General features: G+C 49.0%; 1 protein-coding gene across 1 annotated transcript in view; it reads right to left on the bottom strand.

Annotated features, from left to right (window-relative positions):
* LOC128704763 (ionotropic receptor 93a-like) overlaps positions 1 to 26,129 on the bottom strand; it is a 77,385-nt gene that overhangs the window by 35,444 nt on the left and 15,812 nt on the right. Inside the window, exon 5 of the mRNA XM_053799897.2 lies at positions 9,538 to 9,774. Coding sequence (XP_053655872.1) covers positions 9,538 to 9,774 — 237 coding nt within the window. The remainder of the gene's footprint in view (positions 1 to 9,537; positions 9,775 to 26,129) is intronic.

Raw genomic sequence — 26,129 nt, 5'->3', positions numbered from 1 at the left:
TCTGTAGCCCAGGGGCCTGACAGTAGCTGTAGCCCAGTGGCCTGACAGTAGCTGTAGCCCAAGGGCATGACAGTAGCTGTAGCCCAGGGGCCTGACAGTAGCTGTAGCCCAGTGGCCTGACAGTAGCTGTAGCCCAGGGGTCTGACAGTAGCTGTAGCCCAGGGGCCTGACAGTAGCTGTAGCCCAGGGGTCTGACAGTAGCTGTAGCCCAGGGGCCTGACAGTAGCTGTAGCCCAGGGGCCTGACAGTAGCTGTAGCCCAGGGGCCTGACAGTAGCTGTAGCCCAGTAGCCTGACAGTAGCTGTAGCTCAGGAGCCTGACAGTAGCTATAGCCCAGGGGTCTGACAGTAGCTGTAGCCCAGGGGCCTGACAGTAGCTGTAGCCCAGAGGCCTGACAGTAGCTGTAGCCCAGGGGTCTGACAGTAGCTGTAGCTCAGGGGCCTGACAGTAGCTGTAGCCCAGGGGCCTGACAGTAGCTGTAGCCCAGTGGCCTGACAGTAGCTGTAGCCCAGTGGCCTGACAGTAGCTGTAGCCCAGGGGTCTGACAGTAGCTGTAGCTCAGGGGCCTGACAGTAGCTGTGGCCCAGGGGCCTGACAGTAGCTGTATCCCAGTGGCCTGACAGTAGCTGTAGCCCAGGGGCCTGACAGTAGCTGTAGCCCAGGGGCCTGACAGTAGCTGTAGCCCAGTGGCCTGACAGTAGCTGTAGCCCAGGGGTCTGAAAGTAGCTGTAGCCCAGGGGCCCGACAGTAGCTGTAGCCCAGGAGCCTGACAGTAGCTGTAGCCCAGTTGCCTGACAGTAGCTGTAGCCCAAGGGCATGACAGTATCTGTAGCCCAGGGGCCTGACAGTAGCTGTAGCCCAGTGGCCTGACAGTAGCTGTAGCCCAAGGGCATGACAGTAGCTGTAGCCCAGGGGCCTGACAGTAGCTGTAGCCCAGTGGCCTGACAGTAGCTGAAGCCCAGGGGTCTGACAGTAGCTGTAGCCCAGGGGCCTGACAGTAGCTGTAGCCCAGGGGTCTGACAGTAGCTGTAGCCCAGGGGCCTGACAGTAGCTGTAGCCCAGGGGCCTGACAGTAGCTGTAGCCCAGGGGCCTGACAGTAGCTGTAGCCCAGTAGCCTGACAGTAGCTGTAGCTCAGGAGCCTGACAGTAGCTATAGCCCAGGGGTCTGACAGTAGCTGTAGCCCAGGGGCCTGACAGTAGCTGTAGCCCAGAGGCCTGACAGTAGCTGTAGCCCAGGGGTCTGACAGTAGCTGTAGCTCAGGGGCCTGACAGTAGCTGTAGCCCAGGGGCCTGACAGTAGCTGTAGCCCAGTGGCCTGACAGTAGCTGTAGCCCAGTGGCCTGACAGTAGCTGTAGCCCAGGGGTCTGACAGTAGCTGTAGCTCAGGGGCCTGACAGTAGCTGTGGCCCAGGGGCCTGACAGTAGCTGTATCCCAGTGGCCTGACAGTAGCTGTAGCCCAGGGGCCTGACAGTAGCTGTAGCCCAGGGGCCTGACAGTAGCTGTAGCCCAAGGGCCTGACAGTAGCTGTAGCCAAGTGGCCTGACAATAGCTGTAGCCCAGGGGCCTGACAGTAGCTGTAGCTCAGGGGCCTGACAGTAGCTGTAGCCCAGTGGCCTGACAGTAGCTGTAGCTCAGAGGCCTGACAGTAGCTGTAGCCCAGTGGTCTGACAGTAGCTGTAGCTCAAAGGCCTGACAGTAGCTGTAGCCCAGGGGCCTGACAGTAGCTGTAGCCCAGTAGCCTGACAGTAGCTGTAGCCCAGTGGCCTGACAGTAGCTGTAGCCCAGTGACCTGACAGTAGCTGTAGCTAAGGGGCCTGACAGTAGCTGTAGCCCAGTGGCCTGACAGTAGCTGTAGACCAGAGGCCTGACAGTAGCTGTAGCCCAGTGGTCTGACAGTAGCTGTAGCTCAGGGGCCTGACAGTAGCTGTAGCCCAGGGGCCTGACAGTAGCTGTAGCCCAGAGGCCTGACAGTAGCTGTAGCCCAGTGGCCTGACAGTAGCTGTAGCCCATTGGCCTGACAGTAGCTGTAGCCCAGGGGCCTGACAGTAGCTGTAGCCCAAGAGCCTGACAGTAGCTGTAGCCAAGTGGCCTGACAATAGCTGTAGCCCAGGGGCCTGACAGTAGCTGTAGCCCAGGGGCCTGAAGGTAGCTGTAGCCGAGGGGCCTGACAGTAGCTGTAGCTCATTGGCCTGACAGTAGCTGTAGCCCAGGAGCCTGACAGTAGCTGTAGCCCAGGGGCCTGACAGTAGCAGTAGCCCAAGGGCATGACAGTTGCTGTAGCCCAGGGGCCTGACAGTAGCTGTAGCCCAGGAGCCTGACAGTAGCTGTAGCCCAGGGGTCTGACAGTAGCTGTTGCCCAGGGGCCTGACAGTAGCTGTAGCCCAGTGGCCTGACAGTAGCTGTAGTCCAGGGGCCTGACAGTAGCTGTAGCCCAAGGGCCTGACAGTAGCTGTAGCCAAGTGGCCTGACAATAGCTGTAGCCAAGGGGCCTGACAGTAGCTGTAGCCCAGGGGCCTGAAGGTAGCTGTAGCCCAGGGGCCTGACAGTAGCTGTAGCTCAGGGTCCTGACAGTAGCTGTAGCCCAGGAGCCTGACAGTAGCTGTAGCCCAGTGGCCTGACAGTAGCTGTAGCCCAAGGGCATGACAGTAGCTGTAGCCCAGTGGCCTGGCAGTAGCTGTAGCCCAGGGGCCTGACAGTAGCTGTAGCCCAAGGGCCTGACAGTAGCTGTAGCCCAGTGGCCTGACAGTAGCTGTAGCCCAGGGGCCTGACAGTAGCTGTAGCCCAAGGGCCTGACAGTAGCTGTAGCCAAGTGGCCTGACAATAGCTGTAGCCAAGGGGCCTGACAGTAGCTGTAGCCCAGGGGCCTGAAGGTAGCTGTAGCCCAGGGGCCTGACAGTAGCTGTAGCTCATGGCCTGAAAGTAGCTGTAGCCCAGGAGCCTGACAGTAGCTGTAGCCCAGTGGCCTGACAGTAGCTGTAGCCCAATGGCATGACAGTAGCTGTAGCCCAGGGGCCTGACAGTAGCTGTAGCCCAGTGGCCTGACAGTAGCTGTAGCCCAGGGGTCTGACAGTAGCTGTAGCCCAGGGGCCTGACAGTAGCTGTAGCCCAGGGGTATGACAGTAGCTGTAGCCCAGGGGCCTGACAGTAGCTGTAGCCTAGGGGCCTGACAGTAGCTGTAGCCCAGGGGCCTGACAGTAGCTCTAGCCCAGGGGCCTGACAGTAGCTGTAGCCCAGATGCCTGACAGTAGCTGTATCCCAGGGGTCTGACAGTAGCTGTAGCCCAGGGGCCTGACAGTAGCTGTAGCCCAGGGGCCTGAAAGTAGCTGTAGCCCAGAGGCCTGACAGTAGCTGTAGCCCAGGGGCCTGAAAGTAGCTGTAGCCTAGGGGCCTGACAGTAGCTGTAGCCCAGAGGCCTAACAGTAGCTGTAGCTCAGGAGCCTGACAGTAGCTGCAGCCCAGGGGCCTGACAGTAGCTGTAGCCCAGGGGCCTGACAGTAGCTGTAGCCCAGGGGCCTGAAAGTAGCTGTAGCCCAGAGGCCTGACAGTAGCTGTAGCCCAGGGGCCTGACAGTAGCTCTAGCCCAGGGGCCTGACAGTAGCTGTAGCCCAGGGGCCTGACAGTAGCTCTAGCCCAGGGGCCTGACAGTAGCTGTAGCCCAGGGGCCTGACAGCAGTTGTAGCCCAGGGGCCTGACAGTAGCTGTGGCCCAGATGCCTGACAGTAGCTGTATCCCAGGGGCCTGACAGTAGCTGTAGCCCAGGGGCCTGACAGTAGCTGTAGCCCAGGGGCCTGACAATAGCTGCAGCTCAGGGGCCTGACAGTAGCTGTAGCCCAGGAGCCTGAAAGTAGCTGTAGCCCAGGGGCCTGACAGTAGCTGTAGCTCAGGAGCCTGACAGTAGCTGTAGCCCAGGGGCCTGACAGCAGTTGTAGCCCAGGGGCCTGACAGTAGCTGTGGCCCAGATGCCTGACAGTAGCTGTATCCCAGGGGCCTGACAGTAGCTGTAGCCCAGGGGCCTGAAAGTAGCTGTAGCCTAGGGGCCTGACAGTAGCTGTAGCCCAGAAGCCTAACAGTAGCTGTAGCTCAGGAGCCTGACAGTAGCTGTAGCCGAGGGGCCTGACAGTAGCTGTAGCCCAGGGGCCTGACAGTAGCTGTAGCCCAGGGGCCTGAAAGTAGCTGTAGCCCAGAGGCCTGACAGTAGCTGTATCCCACTGGCCTGAAAGTAGCTGTAGCCTAGGGGCCTGACAGTAGCTGTAGCCCAGGAGCCTGACAGTAGCTGTAGCCCAGGGGCCTGACAGTAGCTGTAGCCCAGGGGCCTGACAGTAGCTGTAGCCCATTGGTCTGACAGTAGCTGTAGCCCAGGGGCCTGACAGTAGCTGTAGCCCAGGGGCCTGACAGTAGCTCTAGCCTAGGGGCCTGACAGTAGCTGTAGCCCAGGGGCCTGACAGTAGCTCTAGCCCAGGGGCCTGACTGTAGCTGTAGCCCAGGGGCCTAAAAGTAGCTGTAGCCCAGGGGCCTGACAGTAGCTGTAGCCCAGGAGCCTGACAGTAGCTGTAGCCCAGTGGCCTGACAGTAGCTGTAGCCCAAGGGCATGACAGTAGCTGTAGCCCAGGGGCCTGACAGTAGCTGTAGCCCAGTGGCCTGACAGTAGCTGTAGCCCAAGGGCATGACAGTAGCTGTAGCCCAGGGGCCTGACAGTAGCTGTAGCCCAGTGGCCTGACAGTAGCTGTAGCCCAGGGGTCTGAAAGTAGCTGTAGCCCAGGGGCCCGACAGTAGCTGTAGCCCAGGAGCCTGACAGTAGCTGTAGCCCAGTTGCCTGACAGTAGCTGTAGCCCAAGGGCATGACAGTATCTGTAGCCCAGGGGCCTGACAGTAGCTGTAGCCCAGTGGCCTGACAGTAGCTGTAGCCCAAGGGCATGACAGTAGCTGTAGCCCAGGGGCCTGACAGTAGCTGTAGCCCAGTGGCCTGACAGTAGCTGTAGCCCAGGGGTCTGACAGTAGCTGTAGCCCAGGGGCCTGACAGTAGCTGTAGCCCAGGGGTCTGACAGTAGCTGTAGCCCAGGGGCCTGACAGTAGCTGTAGCCCAGGGGCCTGACAGTAGCTGTAGCCCAGGGGCCTGACAGTAGCTGTAGCCCAGTAGCCTGACAGTAGCTGTAGCTCAGGAGCCTGACAGTAGCTATAGCCCAGGGGTCTGACAGTAGCTGTAGCCCAGGGGCCTGACAGTAGCTGTAGCCCAGAGGCCTGACAGTAGCTGTAGCCCAGGGGTCTGACAGTAGCTGTAGCTCAGAGGCCTGACAGTAGCTGTAGCCCAGGGGCCTGACAGTAGCTGTAGCCCAGTGGCCTGACAGTAGCTGTAGCCCAGGGGCCTGACAGTAGCTGTAGCCCAGGGGTCTGACAGTAGCTGTAGCTCAGGGGCCTGACAGTAGCTGTAGCCCAGGGGCCTGACAGTAGCTGTATCCCAGTGGCCTGACAGTAGCTGTAGCCCAGGGGCCTGACAGTAGCTGTAGCCCAGGGGCCTGACAGTAGCTGTAGCCCAAGGGCCTGACAGTAGCTGTAGCCATGTGGCCTGACAATGGCTGTAGCCCAGGGGCCTGACAGTAGCTGTAGCTCAGGGGCCTGACAGTAGCTGTAGCCCAGTGGCCTGACAGTAGCTGTAGCTCAGAGGCCTGACAGTAGCTGTAGCCCAGTGGTCTGACAGTAGCTGTAGCTCAAAGGCCTGACAGTAGCTGTAGCCCAGGGGCCTGACAGTAGCTGTAGCCCAGTAGCCTGACAGTAGCTGTAGCCCAGTGGCCTGACAGTAGCTGTAGCCCAGTGACCTGACAGTAGCTGTAGCTAAGGGGCCTGACAGTAGCTGTAGCCCAGTGGCCTGACAGTAGCTGTAGCCCAGAGGCCTGACAGTAGCTGTAGCCCAGTGGTCTGACAGTAGCTGTAGCTCAGGGGCCTGACAGTAGCTGTAGCCCAGGGGCCTGACAGTAGCTGTAGCCCAGAGGCCTGACAGTAGCTGTAGCCCAGTGGCCTGACAGTAGCTGTAGCCCAGTGGCCTGACAGTAGCTGTAGCCCAGGGGCCTGACAGTAGCTGTAGCCCAAGGGCCTGACAGTAGCTGTAGCCAAGTGGCCTGACAATAGCTGTAGCCCAGGGGCCTGACAGTAGCTGTAGCCCAGGGGCCTGAAGGTAGCTGTAGCCGAGGGGCCTGACAGTAGCTGTAGCTCATTGGCCTGACAGTAGCTGTAGCCCAGGAGCCTGACAGTAGCTGTAGCCCAGGGGCCTGACAGTAGCAGTAGCCCAAGGGCATGACAGTTGCTGTAGCCCAGGGGCCTGACAGTAGCTGTAGCCCAGGAGCCTGACAGTAGCTGTAGCCCAGGGGTCTGACAGTAGCTGTTGCCCAGGGGCCTGACAGTAGCTGTAGCCCAGTGGCCTGACAGTAGCTGTAGTCCAGGGGCCTGACAGTAGCTGTAGCCCAAGGGCCTGACAGTAGCTGTAGCCAAGTGGCCTGACAATAGCTGTAGCCAAGGGGCCTGACAGTAGCTGTAGCCCAGGGGCCTGAAGGTAGCTGTAGCCCAGGGGCCTGACAGTAGCTGTAGCTCAGGGGCCTGACAGTAGCTGTAGCCCAGGAGCCTGACAGTAGCTGTAGCCCAGTGGCCTGACAGTAGCTGTAGCCCAAGGGCCTGACAGTAGCTGTAGCCCAGTGGCCTGGCAGTAGCTGTAGCCCAGGGGCCTGACAGTAGCTGTAGCCCAAGGGCCTGACAGTAGCTGTAGCCCAGTGGCCTGACAGTAGCTGTAGCCCAGGGGCCTGACAGTAGCTGTAGCCCAAGGGCCTGACAGTAGCTGTAACCAAGTGGCCTGACACTAGCTGTAGCCAAGGGGCCTGACAGTAGCTGTAGCCCAGGGGCCTGAAGGTAGCTGTAGCCCAGGGGCCTGACAGTAGCTGTAGCTCATGGCCTGAAAGTAGCTGTAGCCCAGGAGCCTGACAGTAGCTGTAGCCCAGTGGCCTGACAGTAGCTGTAGCCCAATGGCATGACAGTAGCTGTAGCCCAGGGGCCTGACAGTAGCTGTAGCCCAGTGGCCTGACAGTAGCTGTAGCCCAGGGGTCTGACAGTAGCTGTAGCCCAGGGGCCTGACAGTAGCTGTAGCCCAGGGGTATGACAGTAGCTGTAGCCCAGGGGCCTGACAGTAGCTGTAGCCCAGGGGCCTGACAGTAGCTGTAGCCCAGGGGCCTGACAGTAGCTCTAGCCCAGGGGCCTGACAGTAGCTGTAGCCCAGATGCCTGACAGTAGCTGTATCCCAGGGGTCTGACAGTAGCTGTAGCCCAGGGGCCTGACAGTAGCTGTAGCCCAGGGGCCTGAAAGTAGCTGTAGCCCAGAGGCCTGACAGTAGCTGTAGCCCAGGGGCCTGAAAGTAGCTGTAGCCTAGGGGCCTGACAGTAGCTGTAGCCCAGAGGCCTAACAGTAGCTGTAGCTCAGGAGCCTGACAGTAGCTGCAGCCCAGGGGCCTGACAGTAGCTGTAGCCCAGGGGCCTGACAGTAGCTGTAGCCCAGGGGCCTGAAAGTAGCTGTAGCCCAGAGGCCTGACAGTAGCTGTAGCCCAGGGGCCTGACAGTAGCTCTAGCCCAGGGGCCTGACAGTAGCTGTAGCCCAGGGGCCTGACAGTAGCTCTAGCCCAGGGGCCTGACAGTAGCTCTAGCCCAGGGGCCTGACAGCAGTTGTAGCCCAGGGCCCTGACAGTAGCTGTGGCCCAGATGCCTGACAGTAGCTGTATCCCAGGGGCCTGACAGTAGCTGTAGCCCAGGGGCCTGACAGTAGCTGTAGCCCAGGGGCCTGACAATAGCTGTAGCTCAGGGGCCTGACAGTAGCTGTAGCCCAGGAGCCTGAAAGTAGCTGTAGCCCAGAGGCCTGACAGTAGCTGTATCCCAGGGGCCTGAAAGTAGCTGTAGCCCAGGGGCCTGACAGTAGCTGTAGCTCAGGAGCCTGACAGTAGCTGTAGCCCAGGGGCCTGAAAGTAGCTGTAGCCCAGGGGCCTGACAGTAGCTGTAGCCCAGGAGCCTGACAGTAGCTGTAGCCCAGGGGCCTGACAGTAGCTGTAGCCCAGGGGCCTGACAGTAGCTGTAGCCCAGGGGCCTGACAGTAGCTGTAGCCCAGGGGCCTGACAGTAGCTGTAGCCCAGGGGCCTGACAATAGCTGTAGCTCAGGGGCTTGACAGTAGCTGTAGCCCAGGAGCCTGAAAGTAGCTGTAGCCCAGAGGCCTGACAGTAGCTGTATCCCAGGGGCCTGAAAGTAGCTGTAGCCTAGGGGCCTGACAGTAGCTGTAGCCCAGGAGCCTGACAGTAGCTGTAGCCCAGGAGCCTGACAGTAGCTGTAGCCCAGGGGCCTGACAGTAGCTGTTGCCCAGAGACCTGACAGTAGCTGTAGCCCAGGGGCCTGAAAGTAGCTGTAGCCCAGAGACCTGACAGTAGCTGTAACCCAGGGGCCTGAAAGTAGCTGTAGCCTAGGGGCCTGACAGTAACTGTTGCCCAGGAGCCTGACAGTAGCTGTAGCCCAGGGGCCTGACAGTAGCTGTAGCCCAGCGGCCCGACAGTAGCTGTAGCCCTGGGGCCTGACAGTAGCTGTAGCCCAGGGGCCTGACAGTAGCTGTAGCCCAGGGGCCTACGAAATCTTAATCCGGCACTGATTATGAGAGAGCACTCAGACCCCGAAAAACTGAGATGTGCATCTTAGGAGAAAGGCACAGAAATAACCTACTGGAGACAGTCTTTTCCAAGAGGCAGCGACTGGAAGAGCTGCTACCATCCAGTAACCTTCTCTCTACCCTCTCTCCCACCATCACACTCCCAACTCTTCAAGTTCAATTATTATTATAATCAAGAGCTCTTGAAGTCCAAGCTACAGAAAAAATTACACTTTTCGGGACTTGCAACGAATTAACTGTAAAATCCTGCATTTTTGGGGATTTGAGTTACGATAGGTTTGAAGGATCGATGCGTCTTCTGGAAGGGGTTACTATCGTATCTCAAGGACCCATTTTATTATGACCTTCATAGTGAAAATCTTTTAATGTTAATACTTAAGTTGGCTGGATTTCGAAAAGCAGAAATATGCAATTTCAGTTATATCAATGATACGGATAATTTTTCAATTATTTTATATTAGGTTAGGTTAGGTCAGATTCGTCTTAGTTGATGACCCGCGTTTCGAGCTTTTGGTCATCTGACCGAGGCTTTTCGCTGGCTTACCGGTCCACCCCTTTAAAAATAATGGTCATTTATAACCAATTAGGTATAGGCGTTAGGAGTTCACAATAAACTATCCATTGCCTTCTACAGGATGGATAAGGGGTACACAAACTCTCCACTGCCTCTATTGTTTGTATATTGGGTACAGATATTATATTCACAAAACAGCGCAAATCCTGGAATGGTAGTACAGCACTTGGGTAATGGGAGGCAATCAGGTTTGATCCAAGGGAATTAAAGATAGTTCCACATCTCACCTTCCACATCGCACCTTAAATTAGTCGATTCTGCTGTTAAATCCTATTTCTTACCAAAATCAAGACGAACGGGGCGAGGAGCAAGGCTAGAATGATAGCCAACCACACAGTGTCTGTGAGAGGGTAGTAGAGTGACTGCCACTGGGGTTTTATACCCGGCTGAGCCATGCTGAAGTCCAGAGACCCATATTCGTACACCCAGGAATAGTCGTAGCGCTGCAAGCGTTCTGGCAGCATATTGTGGTACACAGTGGCCATGAAAGCCACCCGTTCCTCAACACGTTCTGTTACCTGTTACGATAGTTTGGTGTTATTGTTATAAGACTCAGGGAATCGTAATGACACGATTGCAAACAACTTTAGTCTTAGCAATGGGAGATTGTAATGTTTTACATGTTTCTAAATAATGAAAAATGCATTAAAATGTATAAGATTAGTCAATTTTACTCTAAGATACCATTGATATGCAAGGAGATATACATTAGACAGGACCTTTCAATAGAAGATAATGTAAAAATGAAAGGGAGGGGAATGATTTTCTATTTTTTAGCTAACATACGAGTAAATTTTACGTTATTCCTAGTAATGATCCTCGTAGACAGTTTTAATGACCCTCGTGTAGTAGATAGTTTTAATGACCCTCGTGTAGTAGATAGTTTTAATGACCCTCGTGTAGTAGATAGTCTTAATGACCCTCGTGTAGTAGATAGTCTTAATGACCCTCGTGTAGTAGATAGTCTTAATGACCCTCGTGTAGTAGATAGTCTTAATGACCCTCGTGTAGTAGATAGTCTTTTTAGTATGATAATAAGATGTTATCTTCATTATAGAATAATAAGAAGATATTATAACCTTTATAATAGTAAGGTAAAAGGACCCTAATGGAAATAAGTCACTCTGTCTGACTTTTTTGGGTTATCCCAGGTTCTCTACACATATGCTGCTATGTATGATAATTCTATGTAACTGTATTTGTGTATACCTGAATAAACTTACTTACTTAACGATTATGTAAACACCGTTTAGGGTAAAAGGCAGAAACTCATTTTTTTTCCTCTGGTAACACTATTTTTATATTTTATTTAAAACATTACAATATAATGAATAACTAAAACCAATGAGAGTACATTATAGTAGCTATATACACTTCAAGCCGCCTAGGATGCCTATAATTCGTATATAAGTAAACGAAGGATGACATTGTGGCCCAATATGTCATCCTACCACTAAGACATGCTATAATAAATGACACACCTCTACCTCCTCCACCACAATAGATCCTAAATAATAACATTGCATATATGTTTAGGAATATATTTTATGTTACTTAAAACATTATGACAATAAATATTAAAAAAACATCACAAATAATGATATAATTACCTGGACTGAACTTTCCCGTGTATTGTAACTCTCACAAAATGATAATACACGAGTTCCATTATGCCTTGTAACCCATCCACCCTACATCACATTGGTCCGTTATATATAATTCACCACTAGATTACCCCACCTTGACCCCCCCAAATGTCTTACATTCAAGGCTTCCTGACCATAACATTGCCACTTACGGCGTACATTACATATTACATAATGACGGTATTCTTACATAAGCTATCAATACAAACAGCGATTTAACAAAGTGTCTGATAACAACACTGGACAACTAAACTTTACACCTCACGTCATGATACAACTTGTACCTCTAAGTGCCTGGACACACATGACTGTGTGTCCAGGCAGCTGGAGAGCCTCCAGGGGCTGGAGCCCAGGGGCCTCCGCCAGCTGGAGAGCCTCCAGGGCCTGGAGACGAGGGATTTCCGCCAGCTGGAGGCCCTGACCCACTCATTACCCACGCCACACCCTCGTGTGTCGAATCCATACCCAAACTGCAACCCATGCACACCAAACACGCTTCATGTGCCTACGGAGAGCGCCCACACACAACATTGTACTAACAAACAATATATACACCAACACCTGGTCCCCCCCTCGGGTAGAACCAACCGTAACACCCCCCCATCCATGATATACATACCGTACTCCACACATACCGGGAGTACACACCGACATGTTCTGTATTACTTAAAACAGCAATTATGACAACGGCTCTGGTGGCCTGGTGGTTAACGCTATGGCTTCACACGGTGAGGGCCTGGGTTCGATTCCCAGCCAGAGTAGAAACATTGGACGTGTTTCTTTCCACCTGTTGTCTATGTTCCCCATCAGTAAAATGGGTACCTGGGTGTTAGTCGACTGGTGTGGGTCGCATCCTGGGACACTGACCTAAGGAGGCCTGGTCACAGACCGGGCCGCGGGGGCGTTGACCCCCGGAAATCTCTCCAGGTAAACTCCAGGTAAACGTCAGTCAAACTAATTATATGGTAAATGTTTACCCTAGTGATAAATATAGACACACAATACATATATAATTTCACCTTAGAAATACAGTGATTCATACAGCTTACCACAAGGTACATTATACTAACATGCTACCACATAAGAGGCTCACTGTTGTATGAAATACAAGAAACATACATATTTAAGACAGCTCTATTTCTTGATTACCCACAACCAGGTCTACACTTCCATCCCCAATTAACACATTACGGTGGACCCCCGGTTAACGATATTTTTTTCACTCCAGAAGTATGTTCAGGTGCCAGTACTGACCGAATTTGTTCCCATAAGGAATATTGTGAAGTAGATTAGTCCATTTCAGACCCCCAAACATACACGTACAAACGCACTTACATAAATACACTTACATAATTGGTCGCATTCGGAGGTAATCGTTATGCGGGGGTCCACTGTATATGAAATGTTCCTGTACACCATAGACACCCCACACACCTCCTTACATCACACTTCTCACCAAATGCACCACTCACGCCCGCTCCTCAACAATTCAGCTCCATTATTCCCCCTTAAGGCTGTAAAGCTACGATATCCCTCAGAAAATCTAGAATACTATCTTTCCCCGGTGATGTCCTTATTCCGCCGCTGCGTCCCATAAAACATCGCTGCCAACGCCCTGATGCGCTCCCTTGCCGGCGCGCGTCTTAAAACCCACGAAGTATACAAGAAGTCTATGACAAGATAATCCACTGCATTCTGCGCCGGCACCCCCACCCCCTCACATCTAAGCTTAATGTCCTTCAAACACTACTCCCACCTCCACCTACCATACGTAAAACACTGCCAAACCACTCCCTCACCGATTCCTACCTCGTACAAAAATATACCACGTGATGAACGGTGCCAATATCCCCACACACACAACACTCCTGCACACGCATATTACCCAACACTTCCCCAGACGGCAATATATTGTGGAGAAATATGAACATTACCTCCCTGACCACAGCCTTCAGTCGTAACCCATTCAAGCTTTCCCATATGCCATTCCAGGCATACTTAGGATATATACCTTCAACCCAAGAAACCACCTCCCCACCACCTACCTGAGCCAGTCTTCCTATCTTGACCCTGCGTGGGTCCTGTGCAAAAATCAATAACCTCAACATTCCCTCACACACCTGGACATCCTTACCCCACACCCAACGCCCCAAATCCTTTATCACTCATGCCAAGCCTGTGTCTGCAACCCTACCCTCCCTCAAATAACTGTGTTTAACGTACATACCCAACAACCTTTGATGCAGCACCATTAACCCCAGCCCTCCCTGGCGTACCGGGAGCCACACATCTCTCGACAACCAGTCACAGCCCGAATTCCAAATATATCGATACACGCGCTTCAACAGACACTTCCATCACATGTTTCCAAGGGGTATATACCCGCCACAGGCCACAGCTTACCATACAATATCACTTTCATCACAATAGCACGCTGGCGTAGCGTCAGACCCCCTCACTCCCTGTATGCAATCCCGCCAGTCTACCCAAAACCCTATCCACAGCTCCTTTCGAATTCACCTCCCGCGCCTCCTGAAGATTTCCCATGTGAACACACACCTTAATTTGACTTACCAGGGGCCAACCATCTCCCTGCCCAAAGTCCCCACCCACTCATTAGCATAAACTTTTCCCTATAAATCTTCCTCCCCGTTGCCACGCCAAATCTCTCCACCAACTCACCCACCTCTCGTAAACCCTCAGACCTCCTGAACAGAACCGTGGTATCATCTATGTAACCCACGATCACCAGTTCCACAGATACCACATCCCTCCCCACACCATCCCTTACACCCCATAGCACAACCCTATAAAACAGGTCCTGAAGCAACGCTAATAGAAGCTGTGACAGAGGTCATCCCTGCCGCAGGCCTCGTTCCATCCTAACAAGTATCCCTAGCCTACCATTCACTTGTACCCTCACCATAGCCTGCTCATACAACACGTTAGCCCAATTGACAATTTCCCCTTCACAACGCCTCACGCTCCACACAGTCATACGCCGCATGCCAATCTAACACTAATACCCACCTTCGCGCCCCCCCTTTCATTTAGAAACCAGCATATGATCCCTTGCCCCACACACATCGATCGCCCAGACACCACATATTAACCCTCATCCAAAACTCTGTCAAGAACTCTTTTCATCCTATTTCCTGACACCTTAGCAGAGTCTTGTGAATATGTGCATGATCGATAATCATTCACATATTCACAAGACTCCTTTTTAGGGATCATGACCACCACACCCGTTCTCTCCTGTTCCCCCAACCTGCCCATGGTTTTCATGGCATTAAATAAAACTACTAAAAATTCACACAAACAGCCCAAATTTTCCTTATAAAAATCGCAAGGGATACAATCAATACCAGGCTATTTTCCCACACTCATTCCCCCAACTGCCGTCCTTATCTCCTCCTCACTTATAACCCCATTCAAAATCAACCGATCCTTATGCACTAGATTACAACATAACCATTCACCCATTTCACCCAGTGCCTCACAATTAACCCCCACACTCTTATCATGCTTCTCATACCACGCATCCACATAGCCCATACCCTCCGTTGACGATACCTCTCCAATTGCTCCTGAACCTTCAAGGTCATCATTTCCGTTGCCCTGCGACGTTTCCCCTGCTCTCGCAAGGCATATGCTGAAGGACGGTCACCCCATAAGACCTCTTCAAGTCCTCCCGCAACCCGCGCCGCATCAAAATTACGATTTTGAATATCCCTAATCAGTTGTTTCAGACCCTCAATCTCACCCACCAGATACACTCCCCCCCCCCATATAGCATTCCTGTAGTTGACCTTCAAGGTAATGTGAAACCCCATATAGAAACCGTCATTCTTCCCTTCCCCGTTTCTGATAAAAATCCCTCACCTTCCCTTTACCAACCTTGTTCCACCACCTAAGGACATCAACTCCCCCCCCCCCTACCGTCAGTCCAACACCCACCTCCAAGCACTCGTAAAAGATTCCTCATCCCCCCTCCTTTGTGCAATAATCCAACATTCAACTCCAATAAGACCTGAAACGCTATGGCAACCCCTCTATGATCAGAGAAACTCACATTCAATGCATACATACTGCCCACCCTCACCCCACGAGATACATAGATTCAGTCAAGCCTTGCCTCATAATCGTGCTTAATAAACGTATGCATCACCCCACCCACTTCCTCCCCTCTCACATCCACTACATTCACTCCTTGCAATAGATTCCCTAAAAAACCCGAAAAAACCCACCCTCTAGGTTCCACATCTTTACGTCGTACAGCACAGTTCCAATCACCTCCTATAATCATAATGACTGGCAGCAATCTTAAATGTAGACAAGGATGTCCCTAAAAAACCTATACTTAACGACCATGTCTCCTTCACAGGTCCATACACCCACTTGAACCCCACGCCACGTACAATCCACCTGAACCCCACCCCACGTACTATCCACCCTAACCACCTGCCCCTCCTCCCTTACCTCACATCTCTGCGTAATAACTGGGCTGGATTCTTTAAGTAACAATGCAACACCACCTTTCAGTCGTGTGGATTTATAATTGTTTCTGCAGGAACACAAGGTCTGGTATATATCTATTCAAAAAACTTCAAAATTCTTACACTTACCCACTGACTTCAACCCATTAACATTTAAGGTAAGACACTTGAAGGATATAGTGGGGGTTTGTCTTTAGGCCCCTTAACACTCTTAGAACCCAGGCGAGAGCCCCCACCCCGCCCCCCCCCCCCCCCTGCCGGCCCCGTGCCCATGCGCAGTATTCTTCAAGCCACCTTTGCCTCTATGTGCCACATCATGCCATGCTTTCTTCCTAGACCTTTGCCCAGGAGTCAAAACATCCTCACTATCTGATATTACAGCCGCCCTCTTACAAGAGCTACGATCTTCAACCATGGCCTCCTCCTGGGTGTCGTCCCTGTGGACCTCCGCTCCCACATCCTTAACCAGCCCCTCGCTTCACACTTCCTTCTCGTTGAGGCCCCCACCTCTGCCTCCACACTCACATTATTCAAACCAGCGTTAATCATATTAGACGCCGATACATCCAACAATTCGTGCAAAGCCTCCTGTATGGAGGCTTCCATCACATCCTGAGCTATCACAGGCTCCACCTCTCCTGTTGCTGACACCAAGCCTATGTCCTCTCCAAATGCAGGGAGGGTCAAACATTCAGGAGACAACACTTTCTCCCTCTCCACCTCCTCACTCCATGCCTCGTGACGGAGGCTCACGTTACGGAGCCGTAGCATAAATCTGCTGCTCCGGTGTATTATCAATCCATGCACCTACCGTTGATCTCCCTCATTGCGTCGGGCAATGCGCTGCTATGTGGTCGTATGCCCCACATAGGCGGCATGTACGTCTCTGACGTAAACGTGACAAACTTGAGTAAGGAATTTCTCCATCACCACATATGATGGCATAGGGCGCTTTAGGGCCATTTTAAGGGAAAAAGTCCCTTCTGGGATGCCAGCAAACGGCCCATCATGCCAGCGTCCCAGTGTCGCCATATGTATCGTCCCATAACGTCCAAAAAGTCCCTTAAATCACTTTCGTCAGCTTCAAAGGGCACATTACGCACCTTGATCCAGGTGTAAAATCTCGACACATCATGGAGGCGAACACTAATGCCATGGTTAACCTGCATAGCCACATCCTGGTACCTGACTACCATGTTTTCATAAGTGCTGCCATGCCGGAATTTGACGAAAATTCTTGTAACACCATTCAACGAAACGCCATAAAGATCTTCGTTTGCGATGCCATACGTGTCCCTCAGTATCGCCGCCAGCAACAGATGGGAATTCTGGCCATTGAGCGTGCCCCTCACCAGTTCCACACAAACAGTGTTGACACGCCTGGGACCACTTTCTGCCATTATGAAGGTACTGTCACCTGCCATCAGGGGTCAAAAGTGCAGCTCCACGGACGTCCTCTCTACCCGAAGGTTGAGAGACGAATCTCGGGTAACATTACTGTATCGACCTATCAAATGTTATCTTAAAAACACACAGGATAGATAGTCATCAAATTTAATTGGAATAGAAGGGACGTAGTGAGATAACTACAATTCTGAAGGACAGAGAGAGACACAGTACCGTGACTGGAACAATATACAGATAAATTAGACACATGTGCAACACTTGGGTATCTTTATTAAGGAAACGTTTCGCCACACAGTGACTTCATCAGTCCATACAAAGGAGAATGGTGAAGAATAGGAGGAGTTTGAGGTAATCAGTCCCTCAACCTTGAGTCGATGTGGTCAGTCCATCAATCTTGAAAAGAATACAGCACATCAAACTCCTCCTGTTCTTCACCATTCTCCTTTGCATGGACTGATGAAGTCACTGTGTGGCGAAACGTTTACTCATTAAAGATACCAAAGTGTTGCACATGTGTCTAATTTATCAAGTTGTCGGTTCTCTGAACCATTTGTCAAATACACAGATAACCCTCACATAGAAGAGCCAGAAACGAGCATGCACAGATAAGGGGGGAGGCCCAGCGACAGTACAAAAACGACATAGCATCGAAAGTCAAGTCTGACCCGAAACTGCTGTATAGCCACATTAGGAGCAAGACAGCAGTCAAAGACCAGGTGATAAGGCTGAGGAAAGAAGGTGGGGAACTCACAAGAAACGACCAAGAAGTATGTGAGGAGCTCAATATGAGATTTAAGGAAGTATTTACAGTGCGGACAGGAAGGCCTCTGGGGGGACAGACCAGATGGGGACACCAGCAAGGAATATACCAAAAAGTGTTGGATGACATACAAATGAGTAGGAGGTGAAAAAGCTGCTAAGGGACATCGATACCTCAAAGACAATGGGACCAGACAACATCTCCCCATGGGTCCTTAGAGAGGGAGCGGATATACTGTGTGTGCCACTTACCACAGTCTTCAACACATCCCTGGAAACTGGGCAACTACCTGAGGTATGGAAGACGGCAAATGTAGTTCCCATTTTTAAAAAAGAAGACAGAAAAGAGGCACTAAACTATAGACCTGGGTCACTAACGTGTATAGTATGCAAAGTTATGGAGAAGATTATCAGGAGGAGAGTGGTGGAGCACCTGGAACGGAACAAGATTATAAACGCCAACCAGCACGGATTCACGGAAGGCAAATCCTGTGTCACAAACCTGGAGTTTTATGATAAAGTAACAGTAGTAAGACACGAGAGAGAGGGGTGGGCTGATTGCATCTTCTTGGACTGCAAGAAGACCTTTGACACAGTTCCTCACAAGAGATTAGTGCAGAAGCTAGAGGATCAGGCGCATATAACAGGAAGGGCATTGCAATGGATCAGAGAATACCTGACAGGGAGGCAACAACGAGTCATGGTACGTGATGAGGTATCACAGTGGGCGCCTGTGACGAGCGGGGTCCCACAGGGGTCGGTCCTAGGATTAGTGCTATTTTTGGTATATGTGAACGACATGACGGAAGGGTTAGACTCAGAAGTGTCCCTGTTTGCAGATGATGTGAAGTTAATGAGGAGAATTAAATCAGATGAGGTTCAGGCAGGACTTCAAAGAGACCTGGACAGACTGGACACCTGGTCGGTCAAGCAACTAGCTTCTCGAATTTAACCCCGCCAAATGCAATGTCATGAATATCGGGGAAGGGCACAGAAGACCGCAGATGGAGTATAGGCTAGGTGGCCAATGACTGCAAACCTTGCTCAAGGAGAAAGATCTTGGGGTGAGTATAACACCGAGCATGTCTCCGGAAGCACACATCAACAAGATAACTGCTGCAGCATATGGGCGCCTGGCAAACCTAAGAACAGCGTTCCGATACCTTAGTAAGGAATCTTTCAAGACACTGTACACCGTGTACGTCAGGCCCATACTGGAGTATGCAGCACCTGTTTGGAACCCGCACTTGATCAAGCACGTCAAGAAATTAGAGAGAGTGCAAAGGTTTGCGACAAGGTTAGTTCCAGAGCTAAGGGGAATGTCATATGAAGAAGGTTAAGGGAGAACAATAAAATGGTATAAAATACCGACAGTTTGTTTAGGTAAGACACATATGCAACAGTTAGGTATCTTTATTTCGAAACGTTTCGCCTACACAGTAGGCTTCTTCAGTCGAGTACAGCAAAGTTGATAGAAGCAGAAGAGACTTGAAGACGATGTAATCAGTCCATCACCCTTAAAGTTTTGAGGTGGTTTTGACTGACCACCTCAAAACTTTAAGGGTGATGGACTGATTACATCGTCTTCAAGTATCTTCTGTTTCTATCAACTTTTCTGTACTCGACTGAAGAAGCCTTCTGTGTAGGCGAAACGTTTCGAAATAAAGATACCTAACTGTTACATATGTGTCTTATCTAAACAAAGGTTAAGGGAAATCGACCTGACGACACTGGAAGACAGGAGGGTCAGGGGAGACATGATAACGACATATAAAATGTGCAAGACTGGTATACAATACCGACAAGATGAAAGTTAAGACATGTGCAACATCTGTTTGTGTTCGTGAAGACCTGTTTGTGTGCTCTCGTGAAGACCTGTTTGTGTGCTCTCTGTGAATCTGAACCAGGATGCCCTCTCTTGAGCAGCTTTACCAGCAGCTGAGAGAAGAACTCAGAGTTGCTAAACTGGAGATACGGCGATTAACGGAGGAGAACAAGAGGATTCGTAGTAATCCACCTGTTGTGAGTCCCCAGGTTAAGAGGGGAGCTTGGTCAGTGGCCGGGCAACATGGAACCAAGCTGAAGATTAAGAAAACGGTTGGAGAGGCAGAAACAACGAGAAACCAGAAGACTGCCGTGGAAACTTCCAACTCATTCTCGGTGCTACCTGACGAATGTGAGTGTTCTACTGGGAATGCCACAACGAGCACCAAGGAAGCATTGGCAGACGTGAGTGAGACATCCCTAGAAACCCCAACGAAGACCATCGAGAACGTCATGACGAATTCTACAAGTGGTGTAATGCTACCTGGCGAATGTGAGTCGACTACTCGGAGCATCACTACGGACGACGCCAAGGAAGGTAAAAACATTGTTGTTGTTGGGGATAGCCAGATTAGGTACATGGATAGGGCATTCTGTTTGAAGGACAGGACTAGGAGGCAGAGAGTATGTTTTCCTGGGGCTGGGATGAAGGATATTGTTAGCCGTCTGGATGACATCATGAGAGGTAATGGGAGCAATCCTATTATCTGTCTCAGTGCTGGAGGCAACGATGTTGGCAGACGTAGGAGTGAGGACCTGATTAGCAGGTATAGGTCAGCAATAGAGATAATTAGGAAGAAGGGTGGGAAACCTGTCATATGTGGCATTTTGCCAAGGAGAGGAGTTGGAAATGAATGGTTGTCCAGAGCAATTGGTGTCAATTGCTGGCTGGACAAATACTGTAAGGAAAATGCGGTAACATTCATTGACAAATGGGACCTCTTCTATGGCAGAAATGACATGTATGCCAGGGATGGGGTTCACTTGTCTAGGTGTGGGGTGGGAGCACTGGCCAACGCAGTGGAGGGAGCTGTTAGGTCTTTAAACTAGGAATAGTTAGTGGTATGGGTTTTGGCGGGAAAACTGTGAAGTCGCAGGGTAGTAACATGAGTACTAGGAGAACTAGTAATAGGCAAAATGAGGAGGATATTGGAAAGCCAGTGGCACTAATTGACAATGACAGTAATAGGTTTAGTGGAATAACAGAAAGGAGCAGGAAGGGTAAAGAGATAGGAGGGTCATTAAATATTTATTACACAAATAGTCGCAGTGCTAGGAATAAGATGGACGAGTTGAGACTAGTTGCCAGTGCAGGTAACATAGATGTATTTGCCATTACTGAGACGTGGTTTAATTCAAAAAGTCGGGACATGCCTGCAGAATGTCACATTCAGGGTTTTAAATTGTTCCAAGTAGATAGAAGTATCGGGAAGGGAGGTGGGGTGGCATTGTATGTCCGAGATCGCTTGAACTGTTGCATAAAAACGGGTATTAAGTCTGAAGTAACACATACAGAGTCTGTTTGGATAGAATTTTCAGAGGGACATGAAAAATTAATTTTAGGTGTGATATACCGTCCCCCAAATTTAGATAGGGACCAGGGGAGACTACTATGGGAGGAAATTGTTAGGGCCACAAGGCACGATAATGTAGTAATTCTAGGAGACTTTAACTTTAGTCATATTGATTGGAATTTCTTGACTGGGAATTTAGAATCATACGATTTCTTAGAAGTAGTTCAGGATTGTTTTTTGAAGCAGTTTGTGACAGAACCTACAAGGGGTAATAACCTGCTTGACTTAGTTCTGGCAAACAATGAATCCCTTGTTAATAATTTAGAAGTTTCAGAGGAACTGGGTGCTAGCGACCACAAATCAATTACATGCAGAATTGAATGGAAGTATGATAGTAGGGATAACTCAGTAACAGTCCCAGATTTTCGCTTAGCAGATTACGATGGGCTTAGAGAACACTTATCATCTGTTGACTGGGGTAACGAAGAGAGCTATCAATATGACAGTTTTCTGAACACATTACATGCTGCTCAAAGAACGTTTATCCCTTATAAGGAAATAAGATCAAATAGAAATGACCCAAAATGGATGAATAATAGGCTGAAATATCTACTAGGGCATAAGAAAGGAATTTATAGGCGTATCAAAAGAGGCGAGGGTCATCTTATGAATCAGTATATTGACATTAAGAGGGACATTAAAAAGGGGATAAGAAAAGCTAAAAGGGACTATGAAATTAAAGTTGCTAGGGATTCTAAAACTAACCCAAAAAGTTTTTTCCAGGTCTATAGAACAAAAGTCAGAGATAAGATAGGTCCCCTTAAAAATAACTATGGGCATCTTACTGACAAAGAGAATGAAATGTGCTCGATTTTAAATAATTATTTTCTCTCGGTTTTTACACAGGAAGACACTAATAATATTCCGGTAATTAATTTTTATAGTGGATCAGAAGAAGATAAATTATGTAACATCACAGTCACTAGTGAAATGGTTGTGAAGCAGATAGACAGACTGAAGCAAAATAAGTCACCGGGTCCTGATGAGGTTTTTTCAAGGGTTCTAAAGGAATGCAAAATGGAAGTCTGTGAACCATTAACTAATATTTTTAATTTATCTCTTCAAACAGGTGCAGTGTCTGATATGTGGAAGATGGCTAATGTAATTCCTATTTTTAAAACAGGGGACAAGTCGTTACCGTCAAATTACCGCCCAATAAGCCTGACCTCAATTGTAGGCAAATTACTAGAGTCAATTATAGCTGAGATTATAAGAAGCCATCTCGATAAGCATAGCTTGATTAATGATACTCAGCATGGATTCACAAGAGGCCGGTCTTGTCTAACTAATTTATTAACTTTCTTCAGTAAAGCTTTTGAGGCTGTTGACCACGATAAAGAATTTGATATTATTTACTTAGATTTTAGTAAGGCATTTGATAGAGTTCCGCACCAAAGACTGTTGAAGAAAGTAGCAGCTCATGGCATTGGGGGAAGGGTGCTCTCGTGGATCGAATCATGGCTCACAGACAGGAAGCAAAGAGTGTCCATAAATGGGGTTAAATCCGAGTGGGGATCAGTAACAAGTGGCGTTCCACAGGGATCAGTCTTGGGCCCGTTGTTGTTTATAATATATATCAATGATCTTGATGAAGGAATTACTAGTGATATGAGCAAATTCGCCGATGACACGAAGATAGGTAGGATAATTGATTCAAACGTAGATGTTAGGGAACTTCAGGAGGATTTAGACAAACTCTACTCTTGGTCAGAAAAGTGGCAGATGCAGTTCAATGTAGATAAATGCAAGGTTCTGAAGCTCGGGAGTGTCCATAACCCTAGCACTTATAAGTTAAATAATGTAGAACTTAACCATACAGATTGCGAAAAGGACTTGGGGGTTATGGTAAGCAGTAACCTTAAACCAAGACAGCAATGCCTAAGCGTACGTAATAAGGCAAATAGATTACTGGGATTTATATCAAGAAGTGTAAGCAACAGAAGTCCAGAGGTCATACTGCAGCTTTATACATCATTAGTAAGGCCTCACCTAGATTATGCAGCTCAATTCTGGTCTCCATATTACAGAATGGACATAAATTCGTTAGAAAACATTCAGCATAGGATGACTAAATTAATACATAGCATTAGAAATCTTCCTTATGAAGAAAGATTGAAGACTCTTAAGTTACATTCACTTGTTAGACGAAGAATGAGGGGAGACCTGATCGAAGTGTATAAGTGGAAGATAGGTATTAATAAAGGGGATATTAACAAGGTCTTGAGGATATCTCTCCAAGAGAGAACCCGCAGTAATGGATTTAAATTAGATAAGTTTAGATTTAGAAAGGACATAGGAAAGTATTGGTTTGGAAATAGGGTAGTTGATGAGTGGAACAGTCTACCTAGTTGGGTTATTGAGGCTAGGACTTTGGGTAGTTTCAAATTTAGGTTGGATAAATACATGAGTAGGATGGGTTGGATTTGAGTGGGACTTGCACATCAGAGCTTATTTCTTGGGTAGCATTGAAAATTGGGTAGGTCAAATGTTTGTTAGTGGGATGAATTGTAAAGGTCCTGCCTAGTATGGGCCAACAGGCCTGCTGCAGTGTTCCTCCTTTCTTATGTTCTTATGTTCTTATCTGGTTATCTTTATTGTAGACGTTTCGCCCTCCAGTGGCTTTATCAATACAAATTCTAGGACACAATAAGAAAAACGAAGAACTATATACAAAAGATGAGGTAATCAGTCCCTCGGCCTTGGAGGTGGTGTTTAGAGCACCGTGGTTGTAGAGATTCTGAAGCACAGGCAAGGAGACTGGCGGTTATATAGGCGTCAGTGAAAGGGACGTGTAGCAGACGAGGGCCTAGTCACTGGTAGGCGGGATTCCCCAGTGGAAGTAGGTCCTTCCCAAATTGATGGGCTAGTTGTAGAAGTCTTGAAGAAAGTCATGGAGATGTCTTGCACAACTTGTCAGGCACTGCAACATCATGGTATCTTGATTCAGAGGACATCTACATGACTTTCTTCACGACTTCTACAACTAGCCCATCAATTTGGGAAGGACCTACTTCCACTGGGGAATCCCGCCTACCAGTGACTATGTCCTCGTCTGCTACACGTCCCTTTCACTGACGCCTATATAAGCGCCAGTCTCCTTGCCTGTGCTTCAGAATCTCTACATCCACGGTGCTCTAAACACCACCTCCAAGGCCGAGGGACTGATTACCTCATCTTTTGTATATAGTTCTTCGTTTTTCTTGTGTCCAAGAATCTGTATTGATAAAGGCACTGGATGGCGAAACGTCTACAATAAAGATAACCAGATGTTGCACAAGTGTCTTAACTTTCGACATATAAAATACTGTAAAGTAAAAGGACACAAAAGGACACAGAATAGACAAGGTGGACAACGACAGGATGTTCCAGAGATGGGACACAGAAACAAGGGGTCACAATTGGAAGTTAAAGACTCAGATGAGGCAAAGGGATGTTAGGAAGTATTTCTTCAGTCATAGAGTAGTCAAGCCGTGGAATAGCCTAGAAAGTGAAGTAGTGGAGGCAGGAACCATACATAGTTTTAAGACGAGGTTTGATAAAGCTCATGGAGCAGGGAGAGAGAGGACCTAGTAGCAACCAGTGAAGAGGCGGGGCCAGGAGCTAAGACTCGACTCCTGCAACCACAAATAGGTGAGTAAATAGGTGAGTACAGATGACGTTTCTGAAAAATGTTTACCAGCATGGGTTGAATAATCTCAAAAAGACTAGAGCTAAGGGACACAAATCAGAAAAATCTGATATAGTTTGTCTAATATAACTCAGATCATAAGTTATGTGATCGGTCTAATATGAGTTATTGTAAAGTAAAAGGACACAAGTGCAACTAATGTGACATTTATTGTGGCAACGTCTCGCTCTCCAGGAGCTTTATCAAGCCATTACAAACAATACATGGACACAGAGGGTATATAAAGGCTCAGAGTGAGGTGTAATACTAGTGAGGTACCATTTCGATGTTCACTAGTGGTAGTAGTAGTAGTAGTAGTGGTAGTAGTAGTAGTAGTAGTAGTAGTGACAAAAGTAATACAAAGTTAAGACACATGTGCAACATCTGGATATCTTTATTGTAGACGTTTCGCCATCCAGTGGCTTTATCAATACAGATTCTAGGACATAATAGGAAGACAGTAGAACTATATACAAAAGATGAGGTAATCAGTCCCTCGGCCTTGGAGTTAGTGTTCACAGCATCGTGGTAGAGGAGAATCTGGAGAATCTGGAGATTCTCCTCTACCACGATGCTGTGAACACTAACTCCAAGGCCGAGGGACTGATTACCTCATCTTTTGTATATAGTTCTACTGTCTTCCTATTATGTCCTAGAATCTGTATTGATAAAGCCACTGGATGGCGAAACGTCTACAATAAAGATATCCAGATGTTGCACATGTGTCTTAACTTTGTATTACTTTTGTCACTACTACTACTACTACTACTACTACTACTACTACTACTACTACTACTACTACTACTACCACTAGTGAACATCGAAATGGTACCTCACTAGTATTACACCTCACTCAGAGCCTTTATATACCCTCTGTGTCCATGTATTGTTTGTAATGGCTTGATAAAGCTCCTGGAGAGCGAAACGTTGCCACAATAAATGTCACATTAGTTGCACTTGTGTCCTTTTACTTTACATATTGTCGGTAATTCTACCAACTTTATTACAATATGAGTTATTACTGAACATGTGACTGACGTATTCTCCAGTAACAATGATGTCTAATTACCTTTAAGGCGCCAGGATTACATTGCCCAAACAGAAGTTTGCATTATTTTAAACTGTTTTACATATTAAGATTCATACAACAAATATATTTCATGGCCAATATCTTCAGGGAACTTATGGAATTCCATCCTTTATTCATAATAGCATAAATTGCGCATTTCGATATATTGATTGTAGGTCGCATTTAACTTGATGGGCGCCATCTTCCAGACAATGTAAACAACACCGGACCATCAGTCTAGTTCACGTTAGAATGTGAGGTGAACAATGAGTCTCATTTCTGGTTGCTCACATATGTTAATCTACTAACACCTCGTTCATCCAAAGTTACAATGAGCCAACCGGAAAAATGATCTCATTCGCTGATGTTCACATTTTGACCCTGAAACCTGTAAACAGGTTTTCTCTGTGAATTAAAAGTTATTAATC

This window comes from Cherax quadricarinatus, chromosome 99 (genome assembly GCF_038502225.1).
Source record: "Cherax quadricarinatus isolate ZL_2023a chromosome 99, ASM3850222v1, whole genome shotgun sequence".
Lineage (NCBI taxonomy): Eukaryota > Metazoa > Arthropoda > Malacostraca > Decapoda > Parastacidae > Cherax > Cherax quadricarinatus.
This window is presented reverse-complemented; position numbering and strand designations above follow the sequence as displayed.